The following is a 17,094-nucleotide window of genomic DNA, read 5'->3' on the forward strand; positions in this document are numbered from 1 at the left end:
GAAAACACGCTTTTAACATACTGTTTCTTGATGTCAACACACAATCAGATAGATGTGCGTGGTTGCATGCGTTTAAATGTGTGCGTTTGTATATGTAGGCCTATGTATATAAGCGTGTGTGTAATATATATATATATATATATATATATATATATATATATATTATATATATATAGCTTGCACATACACACACCATATATACACGAGTATCACCTGGCAATTCAATAAACGTCTAATTAGTCTAGTATGGAAATCACCTCAGGTCCACTTAGGTACTGGGATAGTGACGTCATTAATTTCAATACCAACAATGAAAAACGCAAATTGCAGGAGAGAGCGAGAACCGCAGTTAAACTGGATTTCATTAATTAAGATGTTTAGTTTTGACTTACCCCCCACATTTATTTCACATTTAATACATATATCCACTTTTCTTGAAGAACATATAACGCCGTGCAAAACACAATTCAAATGCTGATATAGAAAGTACCCCAAACCATCCATTTCCAATGCCTATTTCAATAACTGTGTTATTGATACCAAGATTTAAAATAATGTTAAGAAAAGCGAACATTTTAGGTTTGTTTATTCTAATACTTTGATTAGAAATTCTGATTACAACACTTTATAATATGAAATATAGCCTACTATTCTACGCTCCCCTTGATGACGGCAGGTTTGCATTACATTTCAATACAATTTCAACTGAAGCGGTGTAAATGCCCTCTAATAGGCCTATATAATTATATATTTTTCTAAAAAACAAATATCTGCAATAAAGCTTCATCTGCCGTACTTTATTCAAACAGATATGTTCATAAATACATGCAGATATTGTTTATTGTTTCCTAATCACCTTGCGTGTACAGAATCGTGGCCTTTTTTTTTTAGTTTTGCTTTTACATTTAAATTTATACAAAACACTTTGCCCTCCAATAAAGCATGCTGTTTTTCTAATTAAAAAAATCTTGCTGTATTTTTGTATTGGGGGAAAAAGTATCAAATGAAAGCTGTTTTACAAATGAATGGCCCATCCTTATTACTTGTAAACGCTGTCATGCATCTTCTGCAAGTTATAATAGGGTCACAACACAAACATAACAGTATAAAAGTTTATATACAAATCACATCATTCTTGTTTAACCAATGTGATCGTCTCTTTTTTTGATTTGTTAATTTCTCCCGAACCAACATTAATAAAAAGCAAAAAAAAAAAAAAAAAAAAACAGATGCCAACGCGTGCCTTTTCAGTTCTTTATACAATGTTGCAATATAATTAAAGTCTTCCACCACTACGAGATCCAAGAATATGGATATTTAAATTGCTGTGCACGTTTATAAGTAAACACATACAACCCGCATAATCCATGTGAAAATCATTGCAACTCATCCAGTTTAGTTTAGCTGTCTTTTTGCGCCACTCGCAGCAGGTCCGCATCCGCAACAAGTTACCATGCCAAGCGGGCCAGTCCGTCAGCTGTTGTACTGACAGGCATTGAGACCAGAGCCGGGGCTCTGCAGCCCACTGTATCCAAACGGGGGGTGCTGCTTGGACTTGAGTCTCAGAGTGGCCAGGCCCGAGTTACACGTGTCCCTGTAGACGCTGTACGGGGACCCGGGGGGTCCATAGGGGCAGGCGGTCGAGGACATGGCCGGGTTGATGGAGGAGCTGCTGATGTTGTTCAGGTTGCCGATGTTGTTCAAGCCTGAAGCGGACATGCCCGGCACCGCGCTGTGGCCCATGCTTGACGGCATGTTCATGGAGGAGATGGAGTTGGGGGCCGAGAACATGGCCTGGGAGGTGAGGGGGCTCATGGAGTTGAAGAAGGAGAAGTTCTTGGTGGCCAGGCCCTTGTTGGTCCAGTTGTTGTACGTGTAGGCCGGGTACATGTCCTCGTAGGGCTGCATGAGGCCGCTGAACTGGGGCAGGTAGCTGTTCTTGCACAAGTCCATCTGCTGGTTGCGTTCACGCTTCCTCCATTTGGCCCTGCGGTTTTTAAACCACACCTGTAACATACAAAATAAATCCAACTTTAATTACAATACACAAAACTACGTAATATACCTTAAAAAACAAAAATATAACTTATAGAAAGTATTATGTAATTAATATTTTTGCTTGATAATTTATTTCTGCACACCCTTTTCATTAATCCATTATATTACGATCGCTGATTTTCGAACGCATAACATGCATGAAAAGGTTAACACTTGTTTAAAATATATTAATATTATGGATATTGTTTTACTTCCGAGCCTAATACTTCCCTTTATAAACTGCCAATATGTCAATTATATAAACTGTCAATAAATAAAGCAAGCACACACTCTCGAGTAACGTAGACAAAATATCTACAGCAATGAATTTTCAAAACTTTATAAATCAAATATTGAAAACAACACTGATATTTAAACAGGCACAACAACGGTTAACATTATTCTTTGTTAAGAATATTATGTTGTAACAAAAGTCATTTTATGGTTGTGGGTTTTTCCTAGCTGAGCACGTAAACTGAGTGTGTCGATAATAATATTTTTTAATATTGCTGCGTAACAAGCATACAACTTGGAACGAATGCGTTTAACACATTCTGTGTTTGTTCAAGGACAATACAACTTTGTGTTAAAATTATATATTAATATTTTAAACACAACAATATGTATATACTTAAACATATATAAGTTTAGTTACAATGCGTAATTGTCATGATAGAAAAAAGCATGAGAACAATTGACTAGTTTAAAAATAATCACAATCAATATACTTGTATATATTTTCAATTTTGTATAAGTAACACTGATAGCGATATACAATAGAGATAGCAGTATATATTCACAGATTCATAGGCCTACTTTTAGTTTGAGACAAAAAAATAAGTTAAAACCGCCGTTATTTTCCCAAAACAGATCTGCAATGGAATAAATCATACCGCACAGCCTATAGAAAAATATATGTACATATGGTTGTCATTTATATATTCTTTAAAAATCTGCAAATACGCATAACCCTTTCTCAGTCTGAACAATGTTTTTTTCCTCTTTCTCTCTCTCTCCAAGTTTTAGGTGAACAAAAAGGACCACACCGCCACCACCAAACAAAAACATGATTTTGTAACTTTTGTAACATGTAGGCAATTTTTTGGGTGTACTGTATATTGGTCTAATATTTATTCGAGTCCCAGTATAAGAATAAATAAAATCAGTAGCTTTTATGCTCATAAGAAACTTTGCGTTAAATATACGCTACTCACAGCTTGTGTTTACAGTTTAAAAAAGGCCTATGTGTTATACATCAGAAGTATTTGATCAATGATCTCAATGTGTTAAATAAACCATTTATTTGATTGTGAGATTAAGAAGAAACGGTCTACGGCTGCTACTCTTAAGGCCAAGGCTGAGATTAAATCAAAAGTCTGCCTTATATAAAACTACAATACTGTAATCATTTGTTGTCAAATGCAAATTTCTCCTAATCATAAATGTACCCTCTATGTACAGGTTTGTAGTTTGCTATTAGCGGGTGGGCCAAGGTTGTAATTTAATCCGGCCCCTATTGTCCAGATCAGCACTTTGACCCATACAAACCATTTGCAACAGATATACACACGTGTACGCAATCGCGGTTTAATTAGTCAAAAGCCACTTTATACAACCTTTAAACAAAAACGCAAATTGCAAGTAGGTCAAAGTTTTGATTTAGTCTAGGCCTACATGACCGAATCATCCTACTCAGCCTTTTTATAGCCATTCATCCTGCCCACGAAACTGACACATCCATATGCAGACACATGCACATCCATTCACTTGATGCTGCTCCGTCACTCCTGCATGTAATTAAAGTTACATTTTTGCGAATGTATGACAGCCTTTAAATCCCACGCCTATATTGAATGAGTATAATCAATTGTACTTTTGCTTTTTGTGTAAGGAAGCCCGGGTGTGCATGGTATTTGAATGTAGGTCTGTGTCTTACCCTAACTCTGGCCTCGGTGAGGTTGGTCCACACGGCGATCTCCTCCCTGGTGCTCATGTCGGGGTAGCGGTTCCTCTGGAAGGTGGCCTCCAGCTCCTGCAGCTGCTGGCTGGTGAAGTGGGTCCTCTGTCGCCGCTGCTTCTTCTTCTTACTCGGGTCGTCAGCGTTTCCATCATCGCTCCTGTGCTCCACGATCCGGTCCTTTTCTGTGGTGCAAACGGACAGTATTTGTTGTACTATTCGAAGAAGGTAGGATGATTTTACAGGATTACAGTATCAAAACGAGTGCATAAGTGACACAAAGCAAATTGCCAATAATGTTAATTTCATATAAAACATTCATGCCAATAATGATTCTGTGCTTTACTAAGAAATAAAAAAGTAATAAAATACCACCACCACTATTACTACTAATTTCGATTTCCTTATTGATGATAATGATAATAATACTCTTAACATACACATATAAAATACAAATATAATCAATAAAATATCATGTAAATATTTAACAAGTTAAATAAAAACAGTCAAGATAAAAGGAAAATACAATTAGCCTATACTAGTTAAATGCAATTTCCTTAGATATGTTCTTTCCACTTGGCTAAATATTACAATTAATGTATCACCCATAATTGTGTTTTATGAAACACAAAATTATGTTGATTCTTAAATTAGAATTAAACAAATAAATTCTGCTTGACTTAGTCATACTTAGTCACTAATTCACCAGATAATCAAATAATTAATAACTTGTAGAACCGAAGCACAAAGTCTCAATAAATAGATTTTAAATAAATGCAAACTCTAGCCAACATTTTTTACACTTTAAATGTTCCCTTCTAATCTAAATGGTGGTGTAAAATTGTACGATTATAGTAATTTCCTCCCGAAACATTATAGGGCCTAAACCAAAGCACAACTTGGAGCTAGCGAGTTACAAACTTTTAGGCTGTTGCTTTTATGTATGTATGCATGCATGTATGTATTTACTTACACGTAATAGAAAGTTACTTCTGACAAGAACATGCGATAGCTTTGGCTACAGGTTTTGAATGAGCGATTCACGGCTATAGGTCAAAGTTTTTCTTTGTTCTAGGCCTAGGTTTCTCATAGTATTTTATTTTTTTATTATCATATTCATTATCACTTTCTCTATGTATTGCTCTGCCATTCAAACGTCTTATTGTGATTTTGCCTTGAATAAAATCACTCAATAATAATAATAATAATAATAATAATAATAATAATAATAATACGTTGCATACAGTTTACGTCTTACAGTTCAGTGATAAACATATATTCAGTACAGCCTTCAGACTCGGAAAACCTTAACCATTGCTGGGATAAAATAAAAACTGACCCAAACTGCAATACTATACTCAGTGGCGGCTTCATTAAAAAAAGAAAAGAAAAAAGATTATACTTTCTTCTACTCATGCATGCAACATCTATGACGTTCATATTTGTATTTTGGTATTAGCAGCTGGGACCATTTTTATATATAATGCAGCCCCATGTGTTTAAAACACTGCATTGTTTTCTCTCTCTTTTAACCGTAACGATTTAAAATAATGTACTTTGCTATTCAACAGACAAAACACAATGTATTCTCCAACGAATCACCAATCCGATTTTCATTTCGCAAGTTTCGCAAAAACGCACATTTTCTAAAAATAACTTTGGGTAGTTTGATCGGATTTACCTTTGAAATTGGACATTTATTCAGAGTGTGATCAAATGTTCAAATCATCCTTTTAAGGATAGCATTTAAAGTAGTTTATAGATACTCTTAATGTGTCAAAGCAGGCCAGCCTTTTATTCATAGTTTGTATAGGAAAAGTCTCATATAGTTATTCAACCAACCGCTTATTTAAAACCTAACATATTGTTGGGAAGTTAAAAAGAGATGATTTAAGAGAAAGTATTTAAGCCATTTAATGTAATTGTTGCTATTCTTGATTGAGATCAAAACAACGCTTGTCCCTTTCAACCTAAATCAAGCCGCAGAGCTTACATATACAATCAAAGCAGCAATGAATTCAAGATGCGCAAAAACATTATTTAAGGTATAATGCATTGAGGTATACTTTCTTGAAAATCAGAAATATGTATTTATGTATACCTTTTTATTGTATAAGACTACTTAGACAACATTTCTATTTAGGCCTTTGTGCTGAACATTTTTTCTAAACAGGTAAACCTTAACAAAAGCTCGTCTGGTGTTGATTTAAGCTGCAGGCCTCCTATTTGTGCCAGCTGGTTTAACTCATAATTGACAGTGGCAATGCTATTGAATCATACACATGCTGCTTTATTCCACGTTGTTTCTTATGCTCAGATTAAGACACGATTTCATTAGGATTACTTAACACGTTGAAGCGTGTCCTTTCATTGGACATATATTCAGCACTTGAACGCATGCACAAACATTAAGGAGAGGTGTCTACTGTCTGTGGTTGTAATGTACCTGCTATTTCTGTGTCTGAAGACTCGCTGCTCGATTGCTCTAGTGTTTCTCGAGTGCTGCCCGAAGCTCTTGGCAAGTGAAAGCTGGTGGCCATGTCCCGGGCCGGTGGGGGCCGCACAGCTTCAGGTATCCTGTCCAGATTCATCCCACCTTGAAAACAATGATGCTATTAAATAACCACTCAATGTTGCATCTCCCAGCTCTAGTACGTTCAAAACAAATATCCTTCTGCAGTCAAACACTGGGCATTGCTGTGGGAAGAGCCCCAGGTACAGTCAGATACCCTTTGACAAATGTGCACCAAGTTTCCCTGTGCAGGAAGCTCTTCCATAAGGCTCTGTGTGAGATCGTACGCTTTCGGTTTTCTCCGAGGGGAATGAAGTCAACCTGATCATTGAAGTCCCAGTGGCAGAGTGGGATCCACCCATTGGAAGCATTAAAACCTCCCCATTCTTTCCAGGAGTCCCACCCACCAGGCAAGCTCGGCCTAATCTGTCTGCAGGCAAGAGCACTTTGGGATTTGTCTCAGAGCAAGACAGCAGTGGAAACTTGGGAAGAAATAGGTCCTTTCCTTTCGTGCATGTTTAAAGTAATAAGTGCAGCGCTATGGGCAGCTGGGAGCGCAAGTACGCACACGCAGACAATAAGGATCCTGTACGCAGCTGCAGGAACATTTCCTCTATCCAAAATATAGGTCAGCCCTTCTGCAATCGCATCCTAATAAATATAGGTATATACTGGATGTGTGTACGTGTGCGTGCGTGGCCAACTCAATATTTGTTTTAATATACGTTTTTGGAGCAACAGATTGAGAAACTGTATGCTGATATCGTGATACAATGTTCACGCTCCAGTCTTAGATGTGGTAATTTTATTTATTTGACTGGTTATGAAAACTTCTGCCTGTCCCCCTTTATTTCACACCACAATCTTTAAACAATACAGAGAGTTATTTTACATCCCAGTGATTTATTACTGATGAACATGAACATTATTATTTCGTCTTTGACGTGTTTGCCCTTTAGAGAATTGACTGCTCATGATAACATAAATATATATAAAAGCAGTGCTTATCCTTTCATCTTTAGTGAATTCAAATTATATTGTGTGTGTATATATGTGTGTCCACAAGGCTAAGTAAGTATGTGTGTAATCATTGTGTATGTGTGTGTGTGATAAATAACATAACATTAAGAAACGCAAACGCTTGGTGGAAAGTCCAAGTCCAAGTCATAAAAACACATTATATTATTTTTAGTATTATGGGAGGTTTGATATTTTTAAACGGTATGTTTTGTTTTATCATGCGACAATTCATTTAATACCCCATTCATTACAGCTGCAATGGCTTGTTCATCGTTTAATATGAAAACACTTCAACCCGGGGTTTATTTCCTATCATTGTCCAATTGCAATTGTGAACAAGTTAAATGGGAACTTTCCTACAAAACTGGGAATGTTATTATTATAATTATTATTAATAATAATATTAGTTTAACGTTGGCGCCTATGGTGATAAATTATATAACAACAAACTATACGTTTCAATCTTTTGAATGGATGGTCCACGAAGACAGGTTAATCAAATTTGTTAATAATAATAATACAAATTATATATATATATATACATATATATATATATATTTTTTTTTTTTTCCCCCTCTGGTAAGAAATGTAGCCTGTGATGTAATTGGGAAAATGAAGAAAAACTAATTGGTTTATCATGGCTAATATTTTACCAAATATTAGCAAACACTGAAATTTAGTATCGATAAATAAATATGTAATTAACAAGATTTTGGGCACTACACCAATCTCTGAATAAAATTGTTTAAAAATGTGTGTGTGTGTATATATATATATATATATATATATAGTAGCCTAACAATATTAATATAGACGTGATTTGCTTTCATTTTAACATTTGTATATTTACACAACACAACAATAATGTGTGTGTGTATTATATATAATATACACACCTGTTTTTTGGCAACGCATTATGCATTTAACTTTACTCTGCGGTATATTTAGTTAATTCCCACTAAAACATCTTTTTAAATAACTGGAAATTTGACTGTAAGCATAGGAGGTGGGTTAATAAAAAAAGTAAATCAGTAACGGAGTGTAGTATTCTACTGCCATTTTGTGTTTGTTTTCGGGATGAGGCTCTGTTTTAAAAATTGAAGCTATATTAATGTCATGCTTTAATATATCAAAATGAAATTCCACATACAAATCAATTAACACGGTATCTTTTTATTTTTTACATTTAATTGAAACATCTTTCTTGGGACCTTGATCTGTAGCGGCGCCTGCTGGGAGAAATGGTCTTCTCATTTAAAATATTAAATATAAAATATGAAATTACAAGGAGTTAAATGTACTGAGAACTGATGGTCATGTATTATTGAATTAACATCAGGTAAACTCTTGCGAGAAAAAATATGATCCATGATTACCAAGTATGATATTATAATACTCCCAGTCACAATGCAAACGATGCATTACTTCATCAAGAGAACAAATAAAATGTATTATTGTATCTGAGTCTATAGCTATTTATTTATATCATATATATATATATATATATATATATATATATATATATATATAACCTAAGGTAAGATCTCATATTACCCATATTCTTAAAACAGTATTATTTCTACATTATTTAGTTTATTTCTGCAAATACAGAATACAGCGTGTGTGTTATTAACATTGTAATTGCAATTCTCACAACACCAAATGGTTTAAAAACAAGTGTAATTAGAAACAGAGAAAGTACTGAATACATCAAGATGTGACATTAGGATGCCGAAAAGACACCTGGGAATTAAGAGAAAACGTACAACAGAAACAAGCATGCTTATTAGGGAAAAACGTACTAATAGGTTTTCCTGTTTCTCAAATCATAAACTGATGTAATTGTTCTACGTTTTGCTGTAAAACATAGCCATGTTTGCTATACCCATCATATAAACAAATTAAACATAAAAAATATAGTTTACTATGGCATCGTTTTATTACTTCTGCATCTCTGCTGTAACATATTGGGAAGCACTTTGCAGGCAGCAATCCAGTAATGTATTCTGGGTCACTAATGAGACGAACATTGGAAAGGGGACCTTGTAAAACCTGAATACCTCCATCTGGTGCCTTTGTGTGTAAAGCAATCGTGTAACTTCGCAACAATTACTTATTTATTAATTTATTAGTTTTTTTTTTTTTTTTTTTTTTTTTTTTTAAACTTCGCCAAGGTAATAATATTTTCACATCAAGTCTGCCTCCAAGGAAGCTGCCTGCCTTTTGTGTTAAAATGCTTGCTAATTAGTGATCCCTAACTAAACATGTCTAGGGCACCTTTTTTGTGGACTTCATGATGCAACTGGTCCCAAGTGACTATTTTTAACATTTCAACAAAACAGGCCTAATTATACAATAAATAAATAATAATAAACTGAACAGCATCATATATTTTGTGTCTCATGATGGATATTTCGAGATTTAATAAGTCAATATGTTTATAGTATTATTCTTATCTGTCTGGTTGTTGTACAAGGCTACACATGGGTCTGTATCAAGCTTTTAAGAGTCTTTTGTCCATATTGCTCTTACAGTAGGGATGTTCTTGCTAAGCTCTGAAGCCTCAATCAAGGTATGATTTCTATGGCAACTACCTTAACTGAATCCACTGGAATGTTTTCACAGATAAGAAAGCAGTTTCCAAAAAACCCCCATCACTTCCTGATTCAGACAATCTTGAAATATATCTTGAATCGTCCCGTGAGTAGTTTTCTCCCTCGTGTTTATTCTTTGAATAACCAAAGGCTAAAATATATTTCAATAAATCCAGGATATTATTCTCTATAGGTAAAGTGTTTTTATTCATATTTCAAACACACTTTCTTGGGTGGGCTAGGGTATAAATACTCCTTATTTCTCGCATATACTTTTAATAATATAGGCCACTATTATATAAAGATACCGAAGGCTTTTTTATATATAATCTTTTGATTCTTTATAAATTAGAAGTCATATAGTAAAGCGCTATATATTGTATCTATGTTGGACTCACCTGAGATACCTGGGGGAAAAACATCTCCATGGTTTTAAAAGATGGCAGAATTTTTTTTTAATGTAGTATAGGAATGTCAGGAAAGTGCAATATTAGTAACATCTCTGGAATGAATGCAGTAACCTTCTACTAGATATAAACCTAACAGGAGAATTAACCTGAACAGAATTACTTAATGTAAGCTTAGTAAAATGTTTAAAAAATATTTTTATTTCTCACGACAATGAAAGCAATGTTAACCACTTCACTTCAATGTCTCTCCACAAACTAACAAACACCAGGCCTTTTGTGGTAGCTTCAGCTGTCTGAAACTTTAGCTTGCTCATCAGTGTTATGGGTCATGCTTCATGTGGTAAGAAGTTACAGGTCTCCCTATCGCACATGAGTGTTTTACAAACTGAAACCGCCTCCTCTCATGCATTTGAAATGTTCACATTAATAAATTAACATTTCTGTAGTTGCAACCCCTACAATTAACCTGCATACTGTTGCTTCAGAGGCAAATGCCATGTTATCTGAAAGCTTTTGGCACTCTTTCCTCAACATCCAGCCATTAGCCCTTGAACTCTGTGCACTCTGTACATTAGAGCTGGGATGCTTCCTCTGACCTGGTCTGAGTACACCGTCAAGTGATCCCTGGTCATTGCATTGCATGAACCATGTCAGCTCTGGCACATCGGACAACTTTCCTGTTTGAAATCAGCAATGTGATTTTTCTGAAGATCAGTATAGGCTAATGATATTAGGGTATCTGCATAGTCACATTTCAAAAGCCCCACAATGTAGTGGTCCCTGGGTGCGATTTCATACGAATCCTTTGGTATCTGTCTCTCTATCTGTCCATCTGAGAGCCCATTCGTCTGTCGGTCTCTCTGTCTCAGTCTAAACAGTTTATCTTCTGAACAGAGGAACAGGCTGCAACAATTTAAAATGAACAAATTAAATGATTAATTAACTGATCATACCGACTGATAGCTCAGCTAGTGAAGGTTAGCTATACACACCTTTGGTTGCATTGTATTTTCTTACACTTAATTCGTTTCGACTAACTGAGATATTGCTGACCTTCGTGTTATTTCTGCTATTTTTTTCACTGTTATGAAATACATATTTTGATAATAGACATTTCAGTTGGTACATATATATGTATGTTGTATTTACCTAGAAGGCACACTGTGCATTACAAAACTGTAAAGCAAGCTTCTGTATGTATTTAATTAGAATTACATCTTAGAAACATAAAATACCTATGACAAAAAGCAAGCAACTGGAGTGTAATCCCAAACTGTATGTAATAGGAGAATGCTCAAGTATTATGGGCTAGTGCTCATGGCAGAGGCCTTTTGCAGCTCTAGCTACTCCCTGCTGCACACATCCAGGCTCTTGTAATTAAAGTGTCGGTAGCAGAGCACAGTTAATCTTACATTTCAATTAAGACGCATTTCTGTAAAATTCTCTTAATCAAGACAATAAAAGGGTCCTGATATTAGTTTTGTATTAACATATTATTTCTAATATTGATATAAATGAGACCATATGTAAAATATACTAATATTATAAAATAAACAAATGAATGTTATGTGTTCTTGAAATGATGGTCTAAAAGATCAAATTTAATTATATATTGATGCTGTTGGTGTTAAAATAAGCTCCTGTATTAAGAACCTGTATTTACTCCACATAATAAGCATAATCCTTCTGAAAACAGTGTAGGCTAATTGGAAAACAGTATTCTGACAGTGATTAGAAAACAGATTTAGACATCAAACATCTAATCATCTGGTTTTCTAGAATTTAATACATTTGGAATGTTTGTTGATGTGGTAATAACTGTGCAATAACATATTTGTAAATCATGTAATGGTAAGTTGGATAAATATCAGTCAATATTTTGCGCTAATAAAGTAGTGTATACAAATACATTTATGAAGTGTGTTGTATAGAACACGACACAACACATGATGTTAATGAAAATATATAGAGCAAATCTTAGTGAGAAGATGTCATTTTCCTCCGAAAGTTTACAAGGTGTCTTTGGGACGTGTTCTTATGACGTGTCATGATGAGATGTATAAATGTACAATAAACAAGAAACAAGCGTCTTTGACCATTTTCAACATACAGCCCATGAGTCACCTTGAGCATCTTATGTTAGTGAATAGTCTTCTTTTTTAATTTGCATCTCTGTACTTCATGATACCAATGAATGTGTGTGGGTTATCTTTCATAAGTCTTCAACTTAATCTTTTAATGCTGTGTAATGATCTTGCTGCACTGCCTATGACTCCATAAATGTTGTGTTGCAAATCAGGCAATACTTTATTGATGAGCACAGAGATAGTGACAGAAAGCACTTTAATTAATTGATGTTTACCTTTAAATAGGCTATATGTATTATTACTAGCAATACAATGTTCAGAGTATGATTTTTTAAGAAGCAAGGTCACAATGATTAAATACTGTACATAAACAAATCAGTTATAAATATAAAAACTGACACATGAATAGCAACAACTTTAACAACAATAATTTAACATGGAAAAAATGTAAATGTTTGCAAGAAAGATAATTAGTTATTTTCTTTCAGGGCCCCCTCAATTTTAGAATAAGGTTATTTTCCAATACTGACACATACATCTTGAACAGAGATGATTTGAGAAATCCTGCAGAAAATTACTTTATTTTAATCCCTGTTTCTCTTTTAGGACGAGTTAACTTTGAGAGTGAAAGTTTGATTTATTATTTACAATTTTATATAAAAAAGAACTAACAGCACATTAAATATTGTATTTCTCGATATTATTCTTGAGTATAGTATAACATTGCATTATTACATTACTGACATCGGAAGTCCTTGAGATGTAAATCGTCCGTTTGTTCAACATTCATAAACACTGCTATAATGCTGAATGAGGCAAAAGACCGCGATTTGTCTATTTTATTTGCATTATTAATTATAAAAATAAAGTATAAGAATTAAGCTACTAGCAATAATAAAAATGTATAAGTGATGTGATGTGTATTTTGCAGAACACTGGTGTTTATAAGCTTTATTTGAATATAGGTTTATTTAGTCCACCAACCACTGCATATATTATAAAATTTCCATATTTTATACACAAGCTATTCAATCGGTTTTCAGTTGATAATACTTTCGCATCATGGACAGACGCACCGCATCATGGTGCTGATTAATTCGTTTCAAATAATTTTGCTATTATCCAGTTATTTTTGCATGGTATTTTCCTTTCCTTGGCTGTCTTGATATAGTCTTAGGTCATAGGCGAGCCGTTCACACAAATTAATAAAATAAATACAATAACCACAGTCGGGAGTGAAAATAAAAACATACACGGTGCAATCCATAATTGGCATACACCTTCCTATTCTGCCTTTTGTATAACTGATCCATTTCCCCACAATTTAAGACCGACTGAGGTTTTAAATAAAAACTCAATAAAATAGTGGCAACGGTTTATGAAAAGCAAAATAATAATCAAATCTGACCTGAATCCACGCAGGAGGATATATTCTTAGACAAGTTAATTTCCATTCCAAGTGCCTGCAATACAAAACAACATTAATCACAATTAGCATTCACTATGAGGGCCTATTATTATTATTATTATTATTATTATACTAATGTTCTATAATCAGATTAGTCCAGTTTCAATAGCCTTTTCAAAAGGACCAAGTAAGTCTGAGTCTAAACTACGAGCATTCTTATTAATATTCTAATGATAGGGATCGCAAACACTTTACAGTCGTGATACAACTGTAATTAAATATGGGAGATGTTACAGTTAAACATTTAGGACGTTTATTCGTAACGTTTCCAAAAATAAAACGTCAAAAAATGGGGATCTCTCCTAACTATAAAGGATGAGCCTTTTAAAACTTCAAAGTCCTAATAAAAGGAAAGCCTGTAATCTTGCAATTAGGCTTTTGTTGTGTTCAACAGAAACAAATAAGAAGTGATTGAAAACTTTGTGGGAAGGTAGCACACAATATATATATAATATTTAATTTCCTAATTTTTAATCACAAAACTCAATTTCAGTCCTGCTGGTTTCATTGTTTTCCTCTGAGATTTAAAGCACAGTGAAAAATCTAACTTCCAGAATGTGTTTATCTTTATCTAATATATTCCCCTAACCTCCCTTATCTTTTGCAATCCCTTTGCTTGTTTTATGTTGACAATAAATCGTGACTCAGATCACTCGGGCTCCCTGTTTTAGTTATAGCTCTTATAAACACACAAGCCCCTTTGATACGGCTTTATCTGAGTCAAACACTTGACTTTTGACATCAAATATGATTGTGTGCGTCCTGAAACTTTTCAAAGGCACTTGTGTGTGGCTGTTGGGACTTTTGTTAGCGTTTTAAAAAGTTCACATGCATCCACTGGACAAAACATCAGTGTCGGAGGCTACACAGGCTACATCCATTTCAAATGAGGCGGTTTCTGTTATTATATGTCCAAATCCAAGGCACTGTGTGAATATGCTCCTGTTTGTTTGATAACACATAAGACCGCAGTGTAAACTCACACACATCCATTACTTTGGACAAACATATGTTTTCCTCACAATCTCTGGCATGAAATATTTTTCGATTTCTCCACCACAGCTGAAGAGGAGTTTATGTGTGGTGCAAATAGACTAAACTTGGACAGTTTCGTGAATCTTTGATGTTCTCGGAATGTCTTGTGATGCAATAGACTAGTTATTCCTTGCACATGTCTCATGCATTTTGCTCATTATTAGAGTTGACAACCGTGTTATTTCATTTGTTTTCTTTCTGTTGTCGTTGTTCTTATTCATAAAAGTTGACTGTAAAGATTAAGAATCATTGCAAAACTGGCAAATTATACATCTGTATTTGTGTAACAGAATGTTTAGTTCTGTCATGTGGACCTTCTGTATTTTCCATATTATTGTTTTTTCTCCAGGAACATAGAATAATAATTTCTTACTTGTATGATTTGTTTCTTAAAAGCCTGACAGATGGAGGCCACAATGGACTGAATTGTTGGCAACTGCAACAACGGTGCAGCCACTGCCTTGTTTTGGCGTGATTCCCTCCACGGGATGTAGTTTGTAGTGTGTGATGTGTGATGTAGCAAGTCAAAAGCCCGATTCATCTCCGAGCTCCCAGTTTGTATCCGACACAAATATTTTTTTTATAGCCGGTCAGTTAATTAACCCACTCACTCGACCAGATGACTCCCATAACAAAATGCGCCGAGCGCTATCGAGTCTGGGCTCTTCCAATGCATCGTCCCATCAGTAGCCTACCTGTCTGTCCAGGAACAAGATTGATAACTCATGCCATTCTGTGCTCTTGTGGAGAATGAAGAAAAGTGACTTACCAGTTGTTCCCCAGCACAGCACAATTAAAATGTCATTAGCTTTCCCCCATGCGAGTGTGAATAGATCCAGTGACAGTGTTGCACAGCGCTCTGTGATCGGCTCTCCGCGCGCCGCCCGGGGTTTTCTCTCGCGGACGTCTCTCGCGCTCCGGTGACGTCACGCAGGCGCCCTCGCGCGTGTCAGTGTGCTGGTGGAGCAGCTCCTGCGCGTCTGCGGCGCCCGGCTGCGTGTCAATGCGACGTGCTGCGCTCCAGTGTTTGTACTTTAAGCGTTTCAAAATAATAACAACAATAACATACACGCATAATGACAATGCAAAATATATACTGTCTCTATATATAAACATCTATATAAACTGACTGAAACAGCGTTTGAGTTTCTGATCATATATACTAATGTATAGGTTGTTCAGTCTATTCCCCAACCATATTATTATTATTATTATTATTATTATTATTATTATTATTATTATTATTATTACGGTTAATAATAATAGTTATTTGTCAAGTTATATAGAATACAAAATATCAACTTATTTTAAATGCCAATGCATACTTTTACTGAAATTGTTGAGCTCATGCATATGTTTTAACGAAAAAAACACGAAAATTCAGAAAATTGAGTGGAACATCTTTCCACATATAGCCAACACACTATATATATATATATATATATATATATATATATATATATATATATATATATATATATATATATATAAATTTAAATGAATGAGACAATGATTTTACGGATTCACATAAATGCTGACGTTTGGAGATAATTAATGTAAGTAGGTACAAACGTAGCCTGTTGTTTTTTAATACAAAAACATAAACATAAAATGTAAAGGTATGAATTTGTTTAGCTGCATTTGTTTGCAGCATTCCCCGGGAAAATAACATTTCGTTAGGTTTCATTATACGAAATTCTACAAGCACTTATACTTAAAGTAACCCTTTCCTGTGTTTATAACACTCATTTTTGTATAAGCGAAATCGGAGAGAATTTAAAGATAAAAACGAGTTATGCTAAAATAATTTTAATTAAACGTTATTAATAATATTAGCCTAATAATATGAACATTTTTTGTAGTTTTGTTTTTGTTCGTTTGATTTAGTTTCATGTAGCTGTCCGTTGGCGAAGATTGGTTTTTATTTTGTATTATTTTTCTTAATTTTAAGTTTAAGAACTTGCTGAACTTCTT

General features: G+C 34.6%; 1 protein-coding gene across 2 annotated transcripts; it reads right to left on the reverse strand.

Moving 5' to 3' along the window:
* Positions 1-376: 376 nt before the first annotated feature.
* Positions 377-16,012, reverse strand: pitx1 (paired-like homeodomain 1). 2 transcript variants are annotated; one of them, XM_066716929.1, is made up of 5 exons: positions 15,890-16,012; positions 14,026-14,080; positions 6,441-6,590; positions 3,974-4,179; positions 377-2,007 (listed from the first exon to the last, which is right to left on the reverse strand). In XM_066716929.1, the coding sequence occupies exons 2-5, from the start codon at positions 14,069-14,071 to the stop codon at positions 1,474-1,476; spliced, it is 936 nt and encodes a 311-aa protein (XP_066573026.1). In that variant the 5' UTR covers positions 14,072-14,080; positions 15,890-16,012; the 3' UTR covers positions 377-1,473. The 2 variants fall into 2 exon arrangements, with proteins under 2 accessions (XP_066573026.1, XP_066573027.1); XM_066716930.1 differs by lacking the exon at positions 6,441-6,590.
* Positions 16,013-17,094: the final 1,082 nt, after the last annotated feature.

This window comes from Amia ocellicauda, chromosome 11, assembly GCF_036373705.1.
Source record: "Amia ocellicauda isolate fAmiCal2 chromosome 11, fAmiCal2.hap1, whole genome shotgun sequence".
Lineage (NCBI taxonomy): Eukaryota > Metazoa > Chordata > Actinopteri > Amiiformes > Amiidae > Amia > Amia ocellicauda.